At 40.9% G+C, this 25,580-nt stretch overlaps 1 protein-coding gene across 2 annotated transcripts in view; it reads left to right on the top strand.

The window, feature by feature from the left end:
* RNLS (renalase, FAD dependent amine oxidase) overlaps window positions 1–25,580 on the top strand; it is a 107,925-nt gene that overhangs the window by 76,706 nt on the left and 5,639 nt on the right. For both annotated transcript variants that reach the window (XM_075216396.1, XM_075216397.1), the window contains exon 5: window positions 6,049–6,222. In XM_075216396.1, coding sequence (XP_075072497.1) covers window positions 6,049–6,222 — 174 coding nt within the window. The remainder of the gene's footprint in view (window positions 1–6,048; window positions 6,223–25,580) is intronic.

The raw sequence follows: 25,580 nt of genomic DNA, 5'->3' as shown, positions 1-25,580 counted from the left end.
AACTGGGTACTAGACAGGGATCTCCGTTCTCTCCGGCCCTGTTCGCATTAGCAATAGAGCCGCTGGCCTGTCTGATCCGGCATGATAAAGAAATTGAGGGACTTAAATCAGAGGATAGAGAGGATAAGGTGGCATTATATGCAGATGATATGCAGCTGTTTCTCGCAGACCATGATACTTCCCTAAGAAATTTGCTGCGAGTGGTTGATGGATTTGGGTTCTTTTCCGGTTTAAAAATTAATTGGGACCAATCTAGCGTGTTTCCTCTGGGTTGGGAATGCCCCGCGACAATATTAAAAGGCCTTCAGTTAAAATGGGCATCGAAATTCACATATTTGGGAATATGGATTACTAATACCACTGAGTATGTAGAACTTAATTTGCGGCCCCAGATCGAATATCTTAAAGAAAAGACTCGTGTGGAGGAAGCTCCCGCTCTCTATTTCTGATAGGATAAATTTAATTAAGATGGTGGTGCAGACAAAGTTTTTGTATATACTCCAGCAGTCACCTGTATATATTCCACCCTCCATTTTTCGATGCATTGATAGGTATTTGCCTTCCTTGGTCTGGGGAGGGGGAAGGGCTAAGGTCAAGCTCAGCTCACTGTGCAGGTCCAGATCCTCTGGTGGACTTGCACTTCCTAACTTGAAACTGTATTATATGGCCTCTCAGTTGGCTTACCTCAAGGCATGGGTTTCTGATCCCGATTACCATGATTTACACTGGGTGTTGGTTCACCAATTCAATTCTAATCATACTCCCTTACAGTCACTGCTGGCAGGGCGGCTTGGCGTACGGGCTCCCCCGCTCCTGATCCAGGCAATTAAGATTTGGACAATTAGTAACAAAATAATGAGACAGACTGATATTGATCCATGTAACCCTATCTGGGGGTCAAAGAAGTTTGACCAGTTGGATACAGTGGAGGGGGCCAGGTGGTGGTCTAGGTTGGGTGTAGTGACTGTAGGTCAATTGTATGACACAAATGTACTCAAATCCTTTGAACAGTTGGTTGGGGAATTTTCCGTTCCCAGAACAATGTTTTACTCTTACCTCCAGTTGCGACATGCTATAAACACACAATGTAAGGGGAAGCCACTGGTGATTGGCATAGCTCCACTGAGGAAACAACTACAGGCCCTGGGTCATAGGGGTCTGATTTCTCACATGTACTCGTGTCTTTGTGTTAATCCACTGTAGATGATTTGAATGGCTTGAGGAATCAATGGGAAATAGATATTAGTTCTCTATCAGATAAGGAGTGGGGGGTGGTTATAGACAGCACTAGTGGTTATACTTTGTCATAAAAATTTCAACAAATACAGTTCTTTGTCCTACACAGGGCTTACCTGACCCCTATTAGACTGGCAAAATTTCACCCGGAGGGTACCTCTAGTTGCCCGAAATGCAATTCGGAGAATGCTAACTTTTGGCACCTTCTATGGGAGTGTCCATATGTACAGACCTTCTGGCGCAGGGTTAGGCAATGTATTCAGATTACTGGAATTGAAGTGCCCCTTCGTTCACCGGCCACTTGTCTCTTTGGGCTCCGATTGAAGGGCAAAGTTAACAATTTGTCAAAAATGTACAGTTATTGATGATGGCTTAGGTCAGCATAGCGTGGTTGTGGTTGGCCCCAACGAATCCCATGATTAAAAATGGGAAAGCTCTGGTTAACACCACTATAAGGCATGAGGGATTTGTCTATACTAGCAGGCAGGCCCTGCAGAAATTTGAGGGTATATGGTACAGATGGTTTGAGTCTCCATTCTATCCTGTGTCATCGAGTTCTGATGTCCGACTACATAAGTGTTTGGGCCCTGTAGCTCTTATAATAAATGTCTGAGTCTAGATGGTGAACCCTGCATTTGCAATTTTCTCATGTATGAGCATTTACGATGTATGATCCTAAGTATAGCAAATATATTGTTACTTTGCTTTACTGATGTCTTGTAAATTTTGTCCTTTAATACTGACATGTATGCGATTGTGTTTTCTTTTTTTGTTGTTCGGTATGTTTGTACCTTGAAAAAATTCCAATAAAAATACTGGATTTAAAAAAACCAAAAACTCATTAAGTGAGTCCAAGAAAAGTCTGGCAGCAATTAACTGCTTCGGCTGCTGACAACTGTAGAATTATATGCACCAGCATGCCCTGGTAGTCAGCCCTGCTGAAATGTGTGGTTCCCCAGACCTACTTAATAGTAAATAAACACAGACGCTGAGTGTAGTAATCCTTTGTTTCAAAATATAAATACTATATCTTATTCTTAACTTTAAAATCTAGAGTGAGTCGTTTTTTTTCCCGTCTTGTAGTAACCCAATAGTAATCCAATAGGGTAGAATAAAACTCTCATATAACAATGAAAATTCACCCTTAGCATATTGCAACACAATTGAAGAGGGGTCTGTTTGCGAATGACCAATCAGAGTGGCTTGACTTCGATTGGCTGGAGCATATAGACCCTTCGTGATCAATTAATCCACTTCATTTGTAAGTCATGTCATGTTTTCGGTGTGGCGTTGGACTTGCATCCAACTCTAAATCAGACACTGAGAATATTTCTTCCTCATTTTCTGCTACATCTGTCACTAACAGACAAACAACTAATCATCATCATCAGCAGCTATTTATATAGTGACACTTATTCCGCAGCGCTGTATAGAGAACTCACATGAGAACAATATACAGTACCTAGGAAACAATATTGAAAATGTTAATTTTATGTCGCCTACATACAGTGGATATAGCCATTTTGTCTTTCAATTCACTAGGAACTAATGTCATCAGTCAAGTATGAGGTACAAAGTAACTTGTGTTTCGATAATGTAAAATGTTCCTAGTGAATTGATAATACATTCTTTAATGGCTTATTTATACCTATCTGCTGTTAATGCACTTTTCAGCTACTCAATAATGCCTGAAAACCACGTTAAAAATTGGATTATTGGGTTCTTATAGGCATATTTCCACCATTATGTTTTAAAATGTTAATATTGCGGTTAAATTACTTATTTATCATGCATTAATGTGTACTACTAAGACAATGGAATATATTTGTAAATGCAATGCATCTAAAGCATATTGAAAACACATCAATAAAATGTGTTTACAGTGTGTTTGTTTTGATGCATTTTACTAATTTTTCCAATGTGAGGAAAGAGGCAATTACCTTATTATATGACCTTTCCTGGATGTAACTCAAAATAGCAACCAACGAACATGTTTAATGCAAACAAACTGTTGATTTTGCTGTAGAGATAGCCAGAAAGTATTGGCGCCACTATGTTGTTCTAACTTTATTCTGTAGCATATGTCTTTTATAATGTTACCGAATAATTGATTGCAGTTTGTGTACAAGAAAAAGAAAACAAATTCTCTATTTCATACATTTAATATAGTTTAGGCAGTGGTTCCCAGTCAGTGTTTCCAGACACATTTGTGTATCAGAGTACCATACAGCATAAAGCCGTGGGGTGTCTGCACAATACCATACCATAGGCAGAAGGATTACTTGGTTATAAATTAATGCTGCTCCCATCACATTTTTATAGGGATCCTATCATTTTGAAAATAAAAACTTGTACACACATGTAATGTGAAGTTTTCTCAAGTCCTTACTTAGATTTAGGTGCCAAATAAAGTAAAATAGCTATAGAAACATATTCCAGCTTTTCCTATTAGTTTGAGTTTAACAGGAGTTTGGATTACTGGAAAGTCATTAATGTTAAACATTTTGGGTGAATGAAAGGGGAAGGAAAGCCAGGACATACTGGAGCCCAGAAAGGTAAATATGACCCCAAGACCACACCTAGCACCATAGTGCTTGCTTTAGCGGCCCTAGAACTTGGCCACTCCCTGTCCTTAATTCACCAATCACACTGCCCCTTGGACAGTAATGGTTCTGTTAAGTCTGTCAGATGTGTTTATTTTAATACATTCTTTACAAATTGTGATAAGCAATGTTGGTACTTTACAAGAAGACTATTTAGGAATAAAATATTAAAATATACAGTGAAGTTGGTGGTTTTTCTATAACCTTCGCTTCACATGTCTCTGCTTCACACCCTCTGCCTTCTCTCTATGTATACCTCTGTTTTATGTAAAGGCGTATGGGGGAAAGGGACACCTTCCTACAGTGTGTTTATCAACACACTTTTTAAAAGTAGCTAGTGTTATACAGGCGCGGGCTGGCAAAGTTCAGCCCAGGGGGCGCACAGGCGGCCGCATCGTGTGTCATGTGATGTGGCCGCTTGTGCGCTGACGCGGCCGCATCACGTGTGTTGTGATACGGCCGCCTGTAATATTAAGGTAATATTGCCTCCACAGGGGGGGGGGGGCGGCCAGCCCAAACAGCGGTCAGACTGAGCGGTCCGGGGGGCCGATGCCCCCTCCCCTCGGGCCCAGCCCGCCCCTTGTGTTATAGCAGTCCACATGAGAACACAGAATATTAAATATGTACTTTTTTTTATCATTTGTAGAATAAATTAGTGTTCCTTTAACCCCTAGGGGTAAATGTATGAACATGCGGGTTCTTCAACACCCACGTGTTCAGCGTGTTCGGCGATTAAATTTCAAGCGGCGCTGCACTGTAAAGGGAAGTTTCCCTTTACAATGCAGCGCCGCTTGAAATTTTATCGCCGAACACGCGGGTGTTGAAGAACCCGCATGTTCATACATTTACCCACTAATGTTCATTCAGTCCAATCCCTAACTCCAGCTCCCAATCACTAATTTCAGTCTGTAATACATATTCTAATAAACTAAAGCCTGTGTGAACAGAGCTAAAAATGCCCCAACTCAAATAGTGGTGTCCAAATGTTCAGAAAAATAGACCAGAGTTTAAACATAATGTCCAAATCAACCGGAACCCGAATGAAAAAGCCTGTATGTTTGTGCCCATTCCGCCCCCTGATCACCTTTAGCATTAAACACAGTAGGGAGGGTGCGTGCTGGCGGTAGAGCCGGAGAAGTGACACTTTCTCTGAACAGTGTTTATTTTAAAACTTTTCTCTCATCAGCAAAGAAAAATTAACAGAGATAATAAATAAACCAACTTACATGTTTATATGAGGTGAGGATGGATTATGTATAGGGTGGTGATCCTACATTCTGTCCTGTTCCTTGATGTGCAGAGTTACAGAATGCTGTAAGGGGTGCGGGTAGATGGCGGGGTGTAGATTTGAGCACCAAAGATAACGTCCTACAGGCTGCAATGATGTGTATCTGGCCCTATTCACATACGATTGAAAATAACCTACCAATGTTTTCTCATCCAAATGTCTAATGTTATATTTTTCTTTACCACGTTTGTCCTACACCCCCCAGACAGCTCGCTTATACGGATCATTATTTGAACAGCAGAGAGAGGGAAGCACTAGCTAAGTGGGCAGCACGGTGGCTAAGTGCCTCACAGCACTGGGGTCATGAGTTCAATTCCCGACCATGGCGTTATGTGTGTGGAGTTTGTATGTTCTCCCCATATTTGCGTGGGTTTCCTCCGGGTGCTCCGGTTTCCTCCCACACTCCAAAAACTTACTAATAGGTTAATTGGCTACTATATAAATTGACCCTAGTCTCTCTCTCTCTCTGTCTGTCTGTGTGTGTATGTTAGGGAATTTAGACTGTAAGCTCCAATGGGGCAGGGACCGATGTGAAAGAGTTCTCTGTACAGCGCTGCGTAATCAGTGGTGCTATATATATAAATGATGATGATGATAGCATTGACTAGCTTTATTAATCACTGTAGTGAGATCCTTTTAAATGCATTGAAAATATATAACTTCCAATTGTTTTTGCACCACTTTGGTTTACATAGAATGTGCTGTGTGTATGACATCTGCTCAGCCAAGGTAGTGTGCCTGCCCTAGTCACAGCTGTCGCCGAGAATTAATAGGTCATTGCAACATCTATTAGTGTATCTAAAGTGCTGAGTGGTTTCCAGAGATTGCAGGTTGAGGATTATGGGAGATGTAGTTCAGATACAGTCAGACTGTTATTTTGCCTACTCTCACATGTATTTGTTTTTCTCCCCTTTCTTTCAGTAATTAAGGAAAGCCAAAGGCGCCAACTGGAAGCTGTGAGCTACTCCTCCCGCTATTCCTTGGGACTCTTTTATGAAGCTGGCACACAGATTGATGTCCCCTGGGCAGCAAAGTACATCACTGATAATCCCTGCATACGCTTCATCTCCATTGATAATAAGAAACGCAATGTAGGTCAGTGCTTCCATTATTCCTCTTAAACACAGGGACAATGGAGGGTGGGGATCATCAGATATGCTGCTTAATTGAGTGCTGCCATGCTGAAGAGAACATGTATTTAGCTACAGGCCTTCAGGGGATAAATACAATGTCACACTAGGCCAAAGACAATAAGGAATCCATCATTCCTCTGGATAATATTCTTTAACCATTCAATTACTGTACTGGCATGTTGTATGGCCTACAATACAAACAGAGCAAAATGCATGTCATACACAATGAAAGATTATTATTATGAAAACAGTGTTTACAATCTACCACTGTCCTTGCAAAAGAATATAATGATCTATTTATTTCACAAATTTTTGCTTGTCAGTGCCTGGTATAAAATTTCACTTTGTTCTTGTTAATTTGAGCTCTGGAACATTTCCCATCTCCCTGGTGTAAACCAGTATTGACATTTTATTTGTACATAAAACGCCAGTCTTATCATCCGCTTCTTCACAGTGCGTCTGAGCTCTGGGACAATGCTCCCTTGGATGAAATGTAATTTTACCTCTGCAAAGGAAGAGTTTGGCAACTGCCAATAATGTTATTAAATGCATCTATGTCAGCTGAACGTTTATAAAAAACGGGAGTGGTCTGAAGATGTGGGCAGCACAGTGGCTTAGTGGTTAACACTTCGGCCTCTCAGCACTGGGGTCATGAGTTTGATTCCCGACCATGTCCTTATCGGTGTGGAGTTTGTATGTTCTCCCCGTGCTTGCGTGGGTTTCTTCCGGGTCCTCCGGTTTCCTCCCACACTCCAAAAACATACTAGTAGGTTACTTGGCTGCTATTAAATTGACCCTAGCCTGTGTTTCTGTCTTTCTGTGTGTGTGTTAAGGAATTTAGACTATAAGCTCCATTGGGGCAGGGACTGATGTGAATGAGTTCTCTGTATAGCGCTGTGGAATTAGTGGCGCTATATAAATAAATGATGATGATGATGATGATGTATGTAACTTTACACATATCTAATGATCCCATTGGGGCATGACTAGTGGACGTCACATGTGGTTAGTAAAGGTGTATCTAAAAAAAAAAAAGTAAAAATTACAGTGGAATGGACTCCCAAACTATATGTAGTAGCATTAGTTGCTCTGCATTCATTCCTTAGTCTCCGCATTGGGTACCAACTATAGCTTTGGTCTCTCTGGTGGAATGTTGACTACAGCCACTGTGCACCACAATAGGTACTAGATGTGGCTTTACCAGGTAGTTGTAGGGGTAAAAGCCACCACAATGAGAATACGTAGGACAACACGACAAAGAAGCCCAGGTTGGTCCTTTCTTGAAGGGACAGGCTATGGGACAGGCGAATAATATAAGGGACAGGAAAGCAAGAGCTATCCACTATCACTGCGAGGGTTCAGGTCAGGGTCACCTCACACTATTTCAGTGTAAAAAACACATTAACTTAAAAATCTAAACAAGTGTCTACATCTATATAACTGCTTATGACAAATTTAACCAAAAAACAAAACCCAAAGGCCTGAAATAAATACTCTCCAAACCTGTGTGAAAGTGCTTGTTCTGAATATTTAGTGTATCACTAAGGGAATTCTACTTAAGGTGTGCACACATAATGCTGACTTCATTATTTTCATCAATGTATAAATATCTAACTACCTCACAGTGTCTAGAGGTTGTATCTATGGAAAATTCATAGTTATATGACAAATTAATTGCCATGGGCCTTTAAATTCTCGGGTGAGGTTACCATGGAATGGATGAGGTAACCTCTCAGCTGTTAAAGGGATATCACCATTACAACAAAGTAGGTAAACAAGATATCTTACCAGCATTTGATTCAGTTAATAGTTATGTTGCAAAGCTGGTTTCTGTATAAACTGGTCCATTCGGGAAAAATAAAGTAAATACTTTGCTGTGTGCAGTCTGCAGTGTATACAGTATTCTCTGTCTAATGTACAGCCCTATACTTTACCTAGGCTGACAAGAGAAATCAGGACCATATTAAAAATAATACCCATCTACCAGGGCAGTACTGATTGCATTACAGGTTCCCTTTTTCCATTCTTCCTCTCTGCCCTAACCACACTCTTCCACTTTTGACTCATTCTCTAGCCACAGAGCTGGAAGTTCTATACTGCTTCCTTCTTCTCCTTCTATAACTTGTCTCATTGACTCTATTCCCTCTCATCCAGTTAATGTTCTTGCCCTCACCATAGTTTCCACTCTCATTCTCATTTTAAACTCCTCCCTCTCCCAGTCCTGTCCACTCTACCTTAAAAACATCGTCAGAATACGCCCTTTTTTCCTCAACATGCTACCAGACCTTTTATCTTTATTAAAAACTTTTATTCTCTCATCATCTCCCGTCTTGACTATTGCAACCTCCTGCTATCTGGCATTCCCATATATTCACACTTCAGTCTTGCAGCAACATTTAGGATGGATTGATCTTCTTCTCTCACGCTCCACATCTGCTACACCACTTTGTAAATCCCTACACTGGCTCCCCGTGTCCTCCAGAATAAAATTCAAATTACTCACCCTTACCTACAAAGCCCTCAAAATCACTACCTGCATACATTTGAAATTCCATATCAAAATACTCTCCCTCCCGTCCTCTTAGATCTACCTCTGACCTGCGCCTTATCTCATCTTTGGTAACCACCTCTCTCTCCCACCTGCAAGACTTCTCCCGTACTGCATCCCACCTTCAAATCTTTAGACTCTTTGAAAACCCATCTCTTTTTTAGAGGTGACCATATCCCCAATAACACTATTCACACTAATGCACCCTCACAACTATCCCACAAATCTCCACTCTGAACCACATTTGGTTCTTTTGTTTCAGGTGTGCCCTCTTCCACTTAGAATGTAAGCTCTCTAATGAGCAGGGTCCTTCATACCCTTTGTTTTCATGTCTGCATTTATTTTGTTTGCCTTGTATGTCACTGGTTTATGTATATTATGTTTTCCCTACTGTATAGCACTGCTGAGCACTGTGGTGCCTTCAAAAAAAACGATAATAATTATAATAGGAGTGGTCTTCTGCTGCTGTAACCCATCCACTTCAAGGTTTGATGTGCTGTGCATTCAGAGATGCTCTTCTGCATACCATTGTTGTAATGCATAGTTATTTGAATTACTGTCAGCTTGCGGTTGGCTTGAACCAGTCTGGCCATTCTAGATAGATTGACCCACAGAACTGCCGTTCACTGGATGCTTTTTGTTTTGTGCACCACTCTCTGTAAATTCCAAGAGGTCAAGAGTTTCTAGGATACTCAAAAAAAACACATCTGGCACCAAGAATCCATTTCAAGGTCACAGATCACATAATGGTGTTTGGTCTGAACAACTGAATGTCTTGCCCATGTCTTCATACTTTGACTGATTAGATGTTTGCATTAATGAGCAGGTGCACAGGTATATCTAATAAAATGACCATTGAGTATTTGTCCATCCCTAATACCAAGCAACCGTATTCTCCTGGATGGTGCTCCAATAGCTCAAAATTGTCTAAAACCGAGCTCAATATCTTTATCAATGGAACTACCAAATAGTCTGTCACCAAATCTCAGTGTGACATTCAACTCCTGCGTCTTTCTCCACTATATTCATATTCTGACCAAAATCTACTGTTTTCCTCTGTAATAGCACCATGGGCCACCATTTCCTCTGTTCCCTAATCAGGTTAGCACTTCTGCCTCACAGCACTGGGGTCATGAGTTCGATTCCTGACCATGGCCTTATCTGTGTGGAGTTTGTATGTTCTCCCTGTGTTTGTGTGGGTTTCCTCTGGGTGCTGTAAGACTGTAAGCTCCAATGGGACAGGGACTGATGTGAATGAGTTCTCTGTACAGTGCTGCGGAATTAGTGGCGCTATATAAATAAATGATGATGATGATACTGTTAGGTGCACGCAGCTCTGCCTTCACGAGCAGTACAGTGTGAAGCAGGATATACCTCCTAACTGTCTTTGTAGTCGGACCAAATCCTGACTAGGCGTGACAGTCACCCAAATTTGGGACTGCCCCACCAGATTCAGGACAGTTGGCAGACTGTACTTCTCTCCTACCTGTCTTGTCACTTTCACCACCTCTAGCTGCTGGCTTCTTTTGATTAGTTGCTGCTTGTATGGATCCTTGGAGGACCTGTTTGGAAAAAATATGGGTACATGAAATTTAGATAACTCCAAATAGATATATTACCCTCCAACCAACCCCAACATTAAATTTATAGTATTCCCATTTAATAAATAAACCTATTACCCTCCCTCCAAACAGCCCTAGCAATAAATTGATAACATTTACGTTTAATACAACCATTTCCCACAGCCATTCCTGGCATTAAATAATTAATATTCACATTTAATAAATAGCCCTCCTCCCCAAACTTAGCCCCACATTCAATTGAGACCCAACCCACCCCAGCATTAAATTAAAGGTCCTATCACTCAATCTTAATTTAATATGCCCGGCCAATAACTTAAATTGCCCCACTATCACCCCACAAATAAAATAGCATCCATTAAATAATTAGTCCCCACCTAATCTCCACCATTGAATGAATAGCCTACCTTCCACCCATGTACTATTAAGACAGCCCCCCCTATAGTTTAGTATAGTTAGCCCTCCGTATGGTTTAATATAGCCCCCCTTCCCTGTAGTTTAGCATAGGCAGCCCCCCCTCTCTATAGGTTAGTATAGTCAGTCCCCCTCCCTATAGGTTAGTATAGTCAACCCCCCTTCCCTATAGGTTAGTATAGTCAGCCCCCCTGCCCATAGGTTAGTATAGTCAGCCCTCCTTCCCTATAGGTTAGTGTAGTCAGCCCCCCCTATAGTTTAGTATAGTCAGCCTCCCCCCTCTCTATAGTTTAGTACAGTCAGCCCCCCCTATAGTTTAGTATAGCTCCCCCTCCCTCCCTCTAGTTAAGTATAGGCAGCCGGCCCCCCCAAAGTTTAGCATAGATCCCACTCCCTCCCTCCCCCTAGTTTAGTATAGGCAGCCCCCAATATGGTTTAGTATAGTCAGCCCCCTTAAATGGTTTAGTATGGCCCCCCCACCTCCCTGTAGTTTACTATAGGCACCTCCTCCTCGCCCCTGCTCACTTACCTTTAGCTGCTCTAGCCAGCGTCGTTCCTCAGATCAGGCAGACAGGAAGTGAAGTGAGGCTTCCTGTCTATCGCACAGCACTGTGGGACCCCATACAGCAACAGGCAGCCTAGCGATTGGCTGCCTGTTGTTGTCCACAGACCCCCAATATTATTGAGCACTTTCCTCCACCCCACACCGCCTACCCCTCCTCTGTGGCCGCACCAAAAACTCCCACGATCGCGCCTGTGCCTCAAACTCCCTCCCCTACCCCCGCAAAACCCAAAAACAGCTGATCAAGCATCGTGGCCCACCAGGGAATACCCTGGCTGGCCAGTCCGCCAATGGCTGCATAAGGCTGCACTGTTAAGATGCAGCAGACAGGGCACTTCATCATTATGGAAGACAGAGGACATGCTCGAGTGATCGGCAATAGCTATTTTATGCAGAGCGAAGGAGAGGAAGGGGTCAGAGGAATGTTGATCTGAGAACTTTTACCCCCTTCACCTTTTAACACACAAGCCCCCCAGATAATTTTTATTTAAAAATATATTTATTTTAGCACATGTATTGATCCGTGCTTTGAAAGGGTAAAAGGAGTTGTCTCCTGTTTAGCCCTTTCACTACTTGCTTTCTGGGCTACCGATTACAGGCCCTTGACATTGCTGTGCCAGGACATTGCTGTGCTGGCTCAACTAACCATGACCGACAGGAGGGGAGGAGCAGGTAGCTGGTGGAATAGGATTCAGGAAGAAGTAAGGCTAGGTGTACACTACAGGTTTTTCAGCCGATTATCACACGATAAACAACCATTCGGCCTAATATCGCATTATTGCGTACGTTCCAACGATGAACAATTATTGTTCCAAAGCACATCGTATCGTTTGATTTTTAAACCAGACTAAAAATCTTGTTCAACGATGGAACAATGTCGTTCCAATTCTGCAGTGTGTATGTACTCATGACCAGCAGTGTCCATAGATCTCTATGGAGTGTGCAGAGTCCCAATCTTTTCAGCCTACGGTTATGACAAATGAATAGCGGAGATCTGAATGTAAATCTTGTAAAACGTGTTTATTGTGTGCACATGAGTCGACATACTGATCAGGGCTTTTTTTTTTTTTTTTCAGTTGTTTGTAAAATCATTGACTATCGAATCAGGAGACATTTTCTGTAGTGTGTACCCAGTCTAAACTGTCTCTTCACTGTTTCTCCTCTGTCGGAGCTGAAAGCTTACCTACGCCATCCTGATATGGCATTAGTTTTTAAAGGTATGCAGAGAAAAGTTTTGCTTTGAATTGGGTTAGGTCGCAGTCCCCATAGAGGTCTATGTGGTAATAGGGTTAAGGCAGGAGACTGATTTCTCCTGCGTCAACCTCTTGATAAATTAAGAGAAGACAGCTATTATCTCCAGATTTTTGGGCTATTGCAGTGTTATAAATTGGCCTATTAGTAAGGATTGCCCCTGTTCTGCCTAACCCTTCCCATCTAATGGTGCACACCTTTGTATCCCTGCAGATGCCGATATCTTGGCCAGCTTGCTTTTACCTGTAATATCAACAGCAGTTGTGGAAAAGGAGGCACACAACATCACAAAAGAGCATTTGAATTGTGGTTTTGCACTTTTATACTTTGGGATATGACACGTTGTCACATCTTTTTTGTTTATCTGCAACTTAACTAGGTAACATAACAAATTAATATATTGTAAAATAGCTAAGTAACTTATAGTACAGCAATAGCACCACAATGATGCTCAGGAATGGAAAAGTGCAAAGTAAACGTGCATATAAAACCGTATTCGTATGAAATTTTGGATAGATTTAAAGTTTACCAACAATTGTGTAAATGGTCAAGAAAGATAGGTCATGACCTAAGATATTTTGGTGACTTGATTTGGTGTACACTAAGCATCCCAACATAAGAGGAATTCTCTTTACTTCCTTTTTAGATTTATCATTATAAGACCTGTTTGACATTAATGTAGATGACTTTTCATAGGACAAAGTTAAAGTTTCAATAATAGTTTTTCTTTAGAAACTTGTAAACTCATTGTTATATTATATCTGCTTAGTTACATGTAATGCAAACTAAGTTTCATTACTGGAGCATTACGTTTCTGGCCGCTTTTCCTGTAACGGGTGGCAATGGGAGAAATCTGTCTTTGATATGATTTCCTTGCCATAGTAAATGAAACAAAAGTTAAACAAAAATAAGGAAACTACTAACTTAATGGAACAACCAAAATCTGTAATTCCTGTCTGCATTCCTGACCTAAAGGAGCTGCTAGAACTCTGCACTGTTTAGCTAAAAGCAATTTTATGCTTCGGACATGGATATTAAGAGTACTTTTTTATACAAATATTCCATGAAAACAACAAGTTCAGAGTCTGAATGGAAACTGGAACACACTTGTTGATGCACTAACAGAAAGGAGAGCCCCTTTCACAGCTGTGTTTTTCTGTTGGAATTATGGCTGCAATTATTTTATTTCCTCCTTGTGTTTCATCTTTTTAAGGGATTATCCAATAACCTCTAATGTGGCCAACTGTTCCGCGCTCAGCCCAAAAAATCCAGATGACTCACTTCAAGTTTACCATGTACGTCATGTCCTTTTAGGGCACAATTCAACTTTATTTTACTGTCATAGACACAATCTGGTGATATCTTGGTTGTACTACACACTGGAGGAGCGTTAGCTGATTATATGTCTGTGTGGTTATACTGATATGCTAGCTACAATACAGTACATTCTTTTTTGGCAACCATAGAATTATGTAGTTGAAACATTTCCAGTCTTTGTAGTTGTTCTTAAAATACAAGCCATGGGAGCAACCTCCTTTCTGTGCTGCAGGATTTCACCAATTTAGGCTAGCAATTTAGTAGTTAACATTGCTGCCGAACAGTCCTAGGGACATGGGCTCTGTTCCAACAAGGCCATTATTTGTGTGTACTTTTTTTTTTAATCAAATATTTTTACTCAATTTTAATACAAACAAACAGAAAAACAAAAAGCAATACATGACATAGTTCCAAAAGTACAATGCATTCCATAGTAATAAGAAAGAATCATCATATTACCAATGCCAAATATCACAATTTGTAACATCATGGAGAAATTGCACCTAATTAACATTGCACACTAGCATGTGAATAGCAGAAACTGTCTTTGGATCACCAAATTCCCTCTATATAAGACACTTATTATAGTGAATGTTAAACATAATCAGCAAGATAAACTTTCAAAGGGGGTGCATTAATGATGGTTTTGGAGTGACGATCGGGGGGATAGCCAGGTAGGAGCATTCCCCAATCATAAAAACAGATCATATTCAAATTATATTTAAATTCAAATAGGGTCCAAATCTGCAGCCAAAGAATGCACCGCATACCTTGATCTCGCCCATACTTTGTAATATTTTGGCATGGTGCCTCTGGATTGAGAGGTGAACCGCTCATCACCCACCGCTACATTTACCAAGGCCACCCAGGCATCAGGCCCGTCCCACGCCATTGCATTTGCAACCTTAGCAAGAGCAAATAGGTTTAAAACATATCTGGTTGCGGACCTTCCCAGCAGCAGATCAACTCCCAAGCCAAATATACATGTCTTGGGATATAATAAAGGAATATCAAGACCAGTTTCCTGTATGCAATCCACCACCTGCGAACAAAAGTCCTCCACCACAGGCCAGCTCCAGAGTAGGTGCCAGGATGTGGCAGAAGCACCTCCGCATTTTGGACAGTTAGAGTCAGATCGAGCACCCATCTAGAGCAGTCTGTAGGGGGAGTAGTACTCTATGCAAAATATATAGCTGAACCTGCCTATACCTGGTACAAGAGGTGGCCTATCAAGCACACATTTCCAATCCTCATCTGTCAAAGGCCCCAGGTCTAGTTCCCAGCCCTGTTGTAGCCTAACCAAATCATCAGGGGTAAATATGGAGAGCACATTGGCATGTAGAATTAAGATGATTTTGGTAGAACCCACTCCTTTAAGGAGTACACGGAGAGGGTCTGGCTCAAAGGCAATATGGGTGCCTCCAAGTTGTGCCATCAGGGTGTGATGGAGCTGCAGATATATATAGAATAAATTATTTGGTAAGTAAAAATCTACCTGTAACTGTGCAAAGGAATTGAGTGTGCCATTAGAATATAATTGCCCAAGAGAAGCAATACCTGCCACCCGCCACCTGGGAAATTTTTGTAATTTGTAAATCTTCGGGAGTGTATTATTAACCCATACTGGAGTGTCCAACCTCTAGGTTGCAGTGCTCCCTTTACAATGTTTCAAATCATGACGACCTGCATAAGCAGCAGTGGAATCATTCTAGTGGCTCTAGTGCCCAATAAGGCCTGTATTGGTGGTCTATCAAACCCTGTAGCTCCTTTCAGGAGACCGAGGAGGTCAGCTGTAGGGGAATCTCCAATCCACTTCCGGAGATGAGCCAGTTGTGCAGCATAATAGCAGGCCCTGAAATCAGGGAGGGGAAGGTCGCCTGATCGTGAATAACGCAAGGATGACAACCTAATACGTGCTCACTTCTCCCCCCCCCTAGACTAGAGATAACATGTATTTGTTAATCTGGGAAAAGATCCACCTTGGGAGTTACACCGGGGACTGATGCAGTGGATATAGAAATTTTGGCTGCAGAACCATTTTTATTAAATTAATCCTACCAGACACCAATAAAGGTAATTTCGTCCAGTTGGAAATCTTGGCCCTCAGATAACTAATAACTGGATCGATAATTAATGGTATATAGTCTGCAGATGAATTTGTGATCCATATTCCTAGCTACTTAAATTTTGCCGTCCATTGCAATGGGAGGGACCCAGCAAAACTCACTGGAACCACCCACCCCCCAACAATGGGGAATATTTTGGACTTGGACCAGTTTATCTTTAGGCCAGAGAAACCACCAAATTTATCTACAAGGAGCAACAGGTTGACTAGGGATACTTGCGAGTCCTGCAGAAAAAGGAGCATATCATCGGCATAAAGCGCCACCTTGTCTACCCTATCTCTAGCCCTGAGTCCAATAATTTTCGAATGTCCACGAATCAAGCATGCCAAGGGCTCTATTGCGATGGCAAACAAGGCCGGAGAGAGGGGGCAACCATGCCTCGTGCCCCTGCTCAGTAGGAATGGGGCAGAGGTATGACCATTCACACTAATTCTAACCACTGGGTCCGAATATAAAAACCTCACCCATGATAAGAAATTGGGCCCAATACCAAATATATACATGATAGCCCACAAGTATTTCCATTCTACTGAGTCAAATGCTTTAGCTGCATCTAAGGATACAACCACTGCACCATCCCAGTGACCGCCAAGCATCTGTAGATGAGTGTAAAGGCGCCAAAGGTTGATGGCCGTAGACATTCCTGGCATAAACCCTTTCTGGTCTAGGTGGATCAACTGAGCAATAACATTGTTTAGTCTCATAGCAAGTATTTTGGCTTAAATTTTGTCTTTTGTCAGCAAAGAAATGGGCCTATATTACTCGGGCAACAACGGGTCCTTGTCCGGCTTAGAAATTACCACTATTACTGCCTCAGACATGGATGAAGGTACAACAGCTGCCTCAAATAAATTTTAAATCGATCTAATAGAGTTGGGATAAAGAAGGAGCCAATTTTTTTGCATAGCTCCATGGGCAATCCATCCACTCTCTGGGTTTTGTTACAAGGGAAAAAAGCAATGTCCGCCTCAATTTATTCCACAGTAATGTAGGCCTCAAGGGAATCCACAGCCTCCAACGAGAGCCTGGGGAGGCGAACTTGGAACAGATAGTCATTCATTTGGGATGTGGAATTGTCCGCCCTAGAGGCATACAAATCCTCATAAAAGGCTCTAAATACTGTTGCAATTTTCTCAAAATGGGTAGTGCCTAATCAGTCAGCTATAGCTGCTATAGTTTTAGATTGCAAATCGTCCTGGCCAAATATGCCATGAGGCTTCCACTCTTATCACCCTGTGCGTACATAGTATGTTTAGAGAAGAGAAGCCTATGTGTAGATTTATCTAGCAAATAGTCAGCCCAATTTTTCTGTGCATGTAACCAATTCAATTCGGTCGGTTGGGAGCCTTAGTGTCAAATATACTTTCTCCAAATCCTGACAGGTCTGATCTAGTCTTGATTCCTCCGCACTACAGGACCTCTTTTGCTCCTGAACCAGCTTAACCAGCTTAACCAGCGTACCTCGGAGAAACACCTTAAAGGCATCCCAGAGGATCGTCGACCTGACTGTGTCAGTGTTTTGTGAAAAGAACCCCTCCCAGTCAGTTTCCAAGTCACCGTCCGTTCCCACAAGTGTTAACCAAAATGGATTAAGTTTCTCTTGGGACAAGGACGGAAACCAGCAGCACCAGAGAGTGGTCAGAAATTCCCCTAGAAAGGTACCCAATTTCTCCAACCAGTGGGGCCAGTCTACTGGACTCCACAAGACAAGACATGATGCGTTGAAGAGTAGCTAGAAAATAACTTTTGGGTAGGATGGCGAGTCCTCCATATATCTACCAGACCCATACCTGTTACTAACTTAGCAAACGGGGAGGAGCCAGCACTCACTGCCACCGGCGTCTCCCGCCATCTGTCAAGATCCTCATCCATAACTACGTTACAATCTCCCAGGCAAATTACCGGGACATGCGGAAAAAGCTCAATAAATTTGGAAGCCTTTTTGAGTTCCTCGGAATTAAAAGGTGGGGGGACAGATGATGATAAGAGTGTTTTTAATGTAAACAGGCAGAAAATTAGGGTTAATTGCTCCATCTGTACACGCGCACATTGGTTGAGATTGCAGAGTAGTCTTTGGATGTGGGACACTGCTGCATACAGCACAACACACCTCTCGTCGCCATCTTATTGGCACTTGTTTGTATATAGTCTGTATTGCAACAGTACAACTCATACCAGGGTGGATTTTTTTTGTTTTATACTTGAATTGATGAATGTTTTCACCTCTGTTATTGTGTGAACACAATTAAAACTACATTTCGTTATTTTAACAAATAACCCAAATAGCTCAATCCTGATGCCCTTTATCATTTGTAGCAAACTAATGAGATTGTTTGAGTTTTGCACCAATCTACCCAACAGTACTAGACCTGTAATTACAAGTTATGTATGAATTTTATTTTGTTATTTTTTTCTACTGATAAGTCACCGAGATCTTGATTTTTATAAGAAATTGAACACTTGTAGAAGAAACAACCACAGAACAATTAGGACTTAATAAATAGAACCCTTACAAACATATCACCACATTAACATTTGTGTATATCTTGGCTCCAGCACACAGTGTGGTCTGAAGTTAGTTTGTAATGTAATAGCTACGGAAACCCTGTAATAGGATACCTGTAATTAATGGAAAACATAAAAAGAATATCACCCAGACATTAAGAATCTGAAATTACATTTTATTATACTCAAAAACATTTCTGTATGCTTCAGTGATTTTTTTTTTTTTTTTTTCATTTAACCAATCTATTCAATCTCCACATCTTCCATGAATAATTCTTAACCGAAAGCTGTTTTGTGTCCAACAGCTCATGCCAAAGTAGCAACACACACATATATATGATGTCCCAACAATAATACAGTACACGTCTTTACTGATCCCATGGTTTTGTAATATGAACTTTAGGGTTTCTTTATCCAAGTATTTTGTAAACGGAGGGAAAAGTATTAATCTGAGATTTATGTTAACACGGCAGACATTCTATTATATCATCCTCGGCGTTTCTGTACTGTATAAGTGTGTGTGTGTGTATGTATGTGTATATGTGTGTATGTATGTATATGTATATATATATATATATATATATATATATATATACACGCACAATACTGTGCAAAAGTTTTAGGCAGGTGTGGAAAAAATGTTGCAAAGTAAGAGTGCTTTAACAAATATGGTGTTAATAGTTTATTTTTATCAATTGGCAAAATGCAAAGTGAATGAACAGAAGAGAAATCTAAATCAAATCAATACTTGGTTTGACCATCCTTTGCCTTCAAAGCAGCATCAATGCATCATTTTTTCTAGTCACACTTGCACACAGTTTTTTTGAAGGAACTCAGCAGGGAGGTTAATAATAATAAATTTGGAGCCAATCAGAGGCCTCCCTGATGGTATTGCATGATGGATAAGTACCTGCCTGTATTTCTGAGCATTGAGGACACCATTAATCCTGACCAAATCCCCAACTCCATTTGCTGAAATGCAGCCTCAAACTTGCAAGGAACCTCCACTATGCTTCACTGTTGCCTGCAGACAGTCATTATTGTCTTCCACATACACTGAAAGGACAATGGATATCCTTGCTTCAGTCTTGGAGCTCCTGAAATTTGGCCTCCTGTTGTCGCCCTGGATGGTGGAAGATTGTAGAGTTTTCAGTGTCAATTTTAGAAATGAAGAAAATCGTATTAGAGTCAAATGCTTTAGCAGCATATAATAATGCTACAATTCTAGTTCCTGTGTTATATCTATATAATCTGCGTATAATGGATGTGGTCGATCTACCTGGCGTGAAGCCGGATTGACATTTATGAATGTTGGCCTATTACTGCTCTGGTTGCACGGAGGATATTTCCGGTAACATACCTATTGTAATGCTTACGTTGGGGAGGATAGAGGTGGAGAAAAGCCATAGCAGGTCAGGGTTGCAAACCAGTGTTAGTGATCTATCGAATTAAATCAAACACTTCTTCCCAAAGGGGGCAAATTTTCAGGCAGGACCAAAAAATGTGTAGTAGAGAGCCTATCTTGCCACATTCCCAGATGCAGTTCTTGACCTCTGAAAGTGGAGATTAATCATCTTGCTTCCAGTGGGACAATCGCAGATTTGGCAGCTGCTAGTATATGGGAGAATAGTTTGGTTGAGCATCTAGAAATATTTGTGAGGAATAGGAAAGGTGGAAGACCCATGGGGCTTTAGAAATACAAGCTTCCATCATGGAGTTGAAGAATCTGTGTATTTTTTCCCAGAATAATGAAATCTTGAGGCAGGTCCATCACGTCTGGGTTTTTTTGGTTAATTTTGAGTATCCATAATAAATATATTACATTTCACATAACTCAAATATCTTAGGTCGTGTTTCTTTTCCACCAAAGTCACCCATTTATACATGCAATACGGAAGGAGTATTCCAACATACAACATAATATAGGCCTTTCTTTATCAATTGTAGTAATATTTAACATTTCTAATTTTACATTTGTGGCACATTTGTAAGGTGACTTAGATTTGATATCTAAGTTTTTATTGAGTAATCAGCTTTCCTCTTACCAGCAGAAACAAAGGAGACAAGTTATAACATCTTGTCAGATGATATCTAAAATTAGCCATGAACTTCGCCTTTATTATCACTAACATATGGCCATTAGAGTAACAGGTTAATAATAATGAAAACTTAGCTTGAATACTAGTAATTAACAATTAGCAGTGCAAATTAGGTCAAATATAGCAACAAGTGTTGGCTAGCGTTCCGGCGCTATGGAGGTAAATTGTGTTTTACCTCCATAGCGCCGCAGCGGGCAAGTATGGGGCGTGGTGGGGCCCCTAGTGGTAGGTTTGTCCCTGGTATCTGTTGGGCTCGTTTGACTGAAGCAATGGTAGATCTTTTCCTGCACACCTCTATAAAATAACTGGTGCCTCCCTCTTATGCACTTTCTGGAAAGCTGATAAATCTCAGATCATTTCATCTTCACCTGTTTTCCAGGTCTTTTGTTTAATAAAGCAGGATATTTTGGGAATATCACTGTTTGATGTGCTCAGTTCACCAGTGACAGACATGCAAAAATTGCTTGTGGGGAATTAGATACTGATGTGATGGTTCAGTACCCACACCCAGGTTAGGCTCCTCAGTGTCTGGCTCCTCCTTTTTTTTCCTGATGGCGTGTCTTTTGTTCCTCAACCTACCTTACCTCCGTTCTGTTGCTGTGTTCTGCAACTTTCTGGGGCTTCGTTTCTCTTCTCTACCTGCTCCCCAGATATTCTGATTAGTGTCTCTTATGATTTTGGACTGTTGTTAAATGTCTATGTGCTGGATTTTGTTATAAGGATGCAATGTTGAACAGAGCGCTGGTCTTGAGTAACTGTTCACATCCTGCTCCCCCTACCGGCCCTTGAAATTAAATTTCTGACATGTTTTAAAGTACTTTATTTTACCATGTGGCTGTGTTTAATAAATCTGCTGGGCGAGTAATCATGGGCAAGGTCTGGCTGGTCAGTGTCATCCACAAGGTAAAAAGCACTGTCCTTTATTTTCACGGACAGTCCCCGGTTTTAAAGATTTGTCCCTATTTTTAAAAATGTACCCGATGCAAAATACATTTTCTCTTATTCTGTATATTTAATGTAGTTATCACATTATTTTCTTATACTCAGGGTATTCTAAGTTAATACTTAAGTGGAACATTTAAAATGGGAAAAAAAAGTACATTCTATTATTAACAGCAAAGAGTCCCTGGAAAATAATTTACAATGTTGGAAACTATGAAAAACTGCAATGTTAGATTATAGAATTTATCAACCATTTAGTACCCTTTATATCACACGTATGTCTACCAGTAAATATATTCAAAGGTTGCCTCTTTCTTTAAGTAACTGCTTTAATTTGGAACACAAAAGACCTATAGACTATAAAGTTTTCTGAGGTCACTTGTGGCTCATTTTGAATGGATCCAAAAGTGAAATTCTACCTCCACAATTTATTAGTCTTATGTAACAAATATATGATCCCAGTACAGATCTACAAGCCGCAGCCAACATTCACAAACATGCTCTCTCTTGTTGGACATTTTTCATGCTGTGTTAATATCACTCTGAGCTGTCCAACTCCAGGAGTATTAAAGTACAAGGCTTTCAGTGAACTGAATGTTTAACTTCTGCCATGCTCTCTGGTCCACAAGGCATAAATCTCCCAGCAATTTTATACAAAACAAAAACACAAGTTAAAATGTAATAATAATAAAAAACAAGTAACTAAGCATAAGCTAATAATGAATACATTTCAGCATAGACATGTATGGCCAAGTCTGAAAGTATATCATGTGATCGTCGCTTCTGAGATACCATTCTCATTCAGGTCCACCAGTTGTGACATTCTATTAAACTTTTGATCTCCTTGTTGATTCATTACATGCTGTGAGAACTGCAGTCTGATACAGATGGAAGTACAGAGGGGTCTATAGCACTGCATATCATACAAGAATTAACAATGATGGTGATTGGGTAGACCTCAGGCCAGAGTTGAATCTTTTTTATTTTATAAGCATTACCTAGTTACTGCAAAGTAATTAGTGCAGCCCCGGCAATTTGCCCCAGAATTGAATTTGGCTAGTTTTTGTGAGTACTGCAAAACCAATATGTGTTTGTTCAAAGTCTGATGTTTTATTGCCCAAGAACAAAAATACTATATTCGTTTTAAATTGTCACGATGAAATGCCTTTATCAAAGCATAAATGGAGCTAGAAAGGTAATAACTAGGGGTGGACAAACACAAATTGGAGGGATGGAGACTTTTTTTGTAGCTTTGGGGTAACATACAATCTGCATGACATTCACGCACTACTGCACGAGTGACAAAATGCATCCTTGTTACTTAGGATAGGTTTATGTTCTGATGGGCTGGGAGGGACATTAGATTTAACTATTTTTCACATTTTATTATTTCTTTTTATATATTTTTTTTTACATTTTAATGAACAGTTTATTTTTAAACCTTATTTTGGCAATGGGGGTCTATAGAAGTGCAGGAGGAACTTGATCCATGTCTCCCCTGCTCCTTAGCTAGGATAAAACAGATACAAGGCTCAAAATTGAATTTCATAGAATACCGCTACAATTGCAATTAATTGAAAGAGCAATAAACTTATTCCAACTACATTATAATGTCTTTGTTGTATATTCCACAGTGCTATACATTATTGTCAGTGTTATCATGAACATTATTTATATAGTGACAGCAAATTCCGTAGCTCTTTACATTTGGGGACAAACACGGTAATTAATCAATACTGGGTATTACAGACAGAGCGGTTAGAAGGCCCTGCTCGCAAGCTTACAATCTATGGGACTATGATGGTAACTTACATGTTCACAACATACATTAGGGCATATTGGTAGCTGCATTTCCAACCAAAGCCTTAGAGTGTGTGAGCACATTAAGCCAGCGGTTCCCAAAGTGTGCGCCGCGGCTCCCAGGGGTGCCGCAGCGCTGTCACAGGGGTGCCGCGGGCCAGCCATAGAAAAAATAAACAACACAAAAACTTACCAGTCCGCACGGCGCCGGGACCCAGCATCCTCCTCTCTCACGCAGCTTGTCACTGAATATCGACATTCAGTGACAAGCTGTGTGAGAGAGGAGGATGCTGGGTCCTGGCGCCACGCAGATTGGTAAGTTTTTGTGTTGTTTGTTTTTTCTATGGCTGGCCCGCGGCAGAGGGGGCAGAGTGAGAGGGAGTGTGAGAGAGGGCAGAGGAGGGGGACAACGTGAGAGAGGGCAGAGGAGGGGGACAGCGTGAGAGAGGGCAGAGGAGGGGGACAGCGTGAGAGAGGGCAGAGGAGGGGGACAGCGTGAGAGAGGGCAGAGGAGGGGGACAGCGTGAGAGGGGGCAGAGGAGGGGGACAACGTGAGAGGGGGCAGAGGAGGGGGACAGCATGAGAGGGGGCAGAGGAGGGGGACAGCATGAGAGGGGGCAGAGGAGGGGGATAGTGTGAGAGGGGGCAGAGGAGTGGAACAGCGTGACAGAGGGCAGAGTGGGCAGTGTGTCTGGATGCAGAGGGGGCATAGTGTCTGGATGCAGAGGGGGCAGAGTGTCTGGATGCAGAGGGGGCAGTGTGTCTGGATGCAGAGGGGGCATTTTTGCATACAACTAAATAAGTATTTCTGTCCTGACCTAAATACTTATTACAATTTTTTGACCCAACTACTTCTAAAACAGGACTGCTCAGTAATTATTTTGGAGGGGTGCCTTGAAAAAATTATGGAGACTCTAAGGGTGCCGCGAACTGCAAAAGTTTGGGAACCACTGCATTAAGCCATAAAACTGTTATTCACATCTATAGACATTCAACACAAAGTTATATGTGCTTAGATACTCTCACTGAAGTTATATGTAGAACTACCCATGTCCAATGAAAAGATTAAAAAAAAAAAAAATCAGAACAAATGCATTATATAGTTTGACACAAGGTATTTGACCAACACATAGGTGGTTAAAACATATTTGGTTTCGAGATGTCTACGTTATTGCATCCCATTTACGAAAGAACTTAAACCATGCAGGATTCAGCATGTGACTGAAGATATGGATACCAATAATTATGAAAGAGAAGAATGAAGTTATGTTATAATTCTGTTAGAGAATAAAGACTAAAACTATAGATTAATAAAGTACGTTCAACATAGTGTATGAGAACTGTGGTTGGGTTGTGAATATCACTGTGCACATTACTCTGGGGAGACTCCTATCCTGATATGCCATAGTCCCTCAATGCTTTGTTTTCTCTCTTCTCTATTACTTTTACTATATCAATACACATATATGTAAGTGCATATATGTGTAGCTTATACTAAACATTCACATTCTGCCAGTACCACTGATATATGCATCTTGTTTTCCCTAAATACATATCCCATCCAAGTGGAGAGAATGACAACTATGCTTTGTATCACACCCACCCATTTCATTTGTTGCACATTCAGCTATTGGTCACAATTTATTAACTTAAACTAATGACATTTAATTCAAAAAATTAAATGATCACTTTTGTGATAATGAAGATGACACTGTTTCATATATTTGTAATGGTAGATTTACAGGACAAGTGTCAGCTAGGACTGTGCTAGCCATATTAAGGGAGTCATTATGAGCAAAGCATTTTCATGACAAAGATTGTTATTCATGGCTTATAAATGGGATAATGTACCGTCTACTTTAATGTATAAGCTTCTTGGATGTGGTCAAGGTATTGTGACCATATAAAAGCACAAGGCTAGTGGTAAAGTGCTTTTATAAAGGTCACAGAAATTTAGGCATAATTCTAATATCCTTTAAAATTTGAAGTAAGGGGTTATTATTCCCAATAAACACACATTTCTAAATGAACACAATTCATACATGCATTTACAGGAGTGTAGACATGTATTAACATCACTGTATTAAAAATAAATACATTTGCACTGTCGGCCAACGTTAGACTTTTCCATACTGAGACACAATTTCTCAGAGACACTGCTGAGTATAAAGATAAG

Source organism: Mixophyes fleayi, chromosome 6 (assembly GCF_038048845.1).
Source record: "Mixophyes fleayi isolate aMixFle1 chromosome 6, aMixFle1.hap1, whole genome shotgun sequence".
NCBI classification, from domain to species: domain Eukaryota; kingdom Metazoa; phylum Chordata; class Amphibia; order Anura; family Limnodynastidae; genus Mixophyes; species Mixophyes fleayi.
This window is presented reverse-complemented; position numbering and strand designations above follow the sequence as displayed.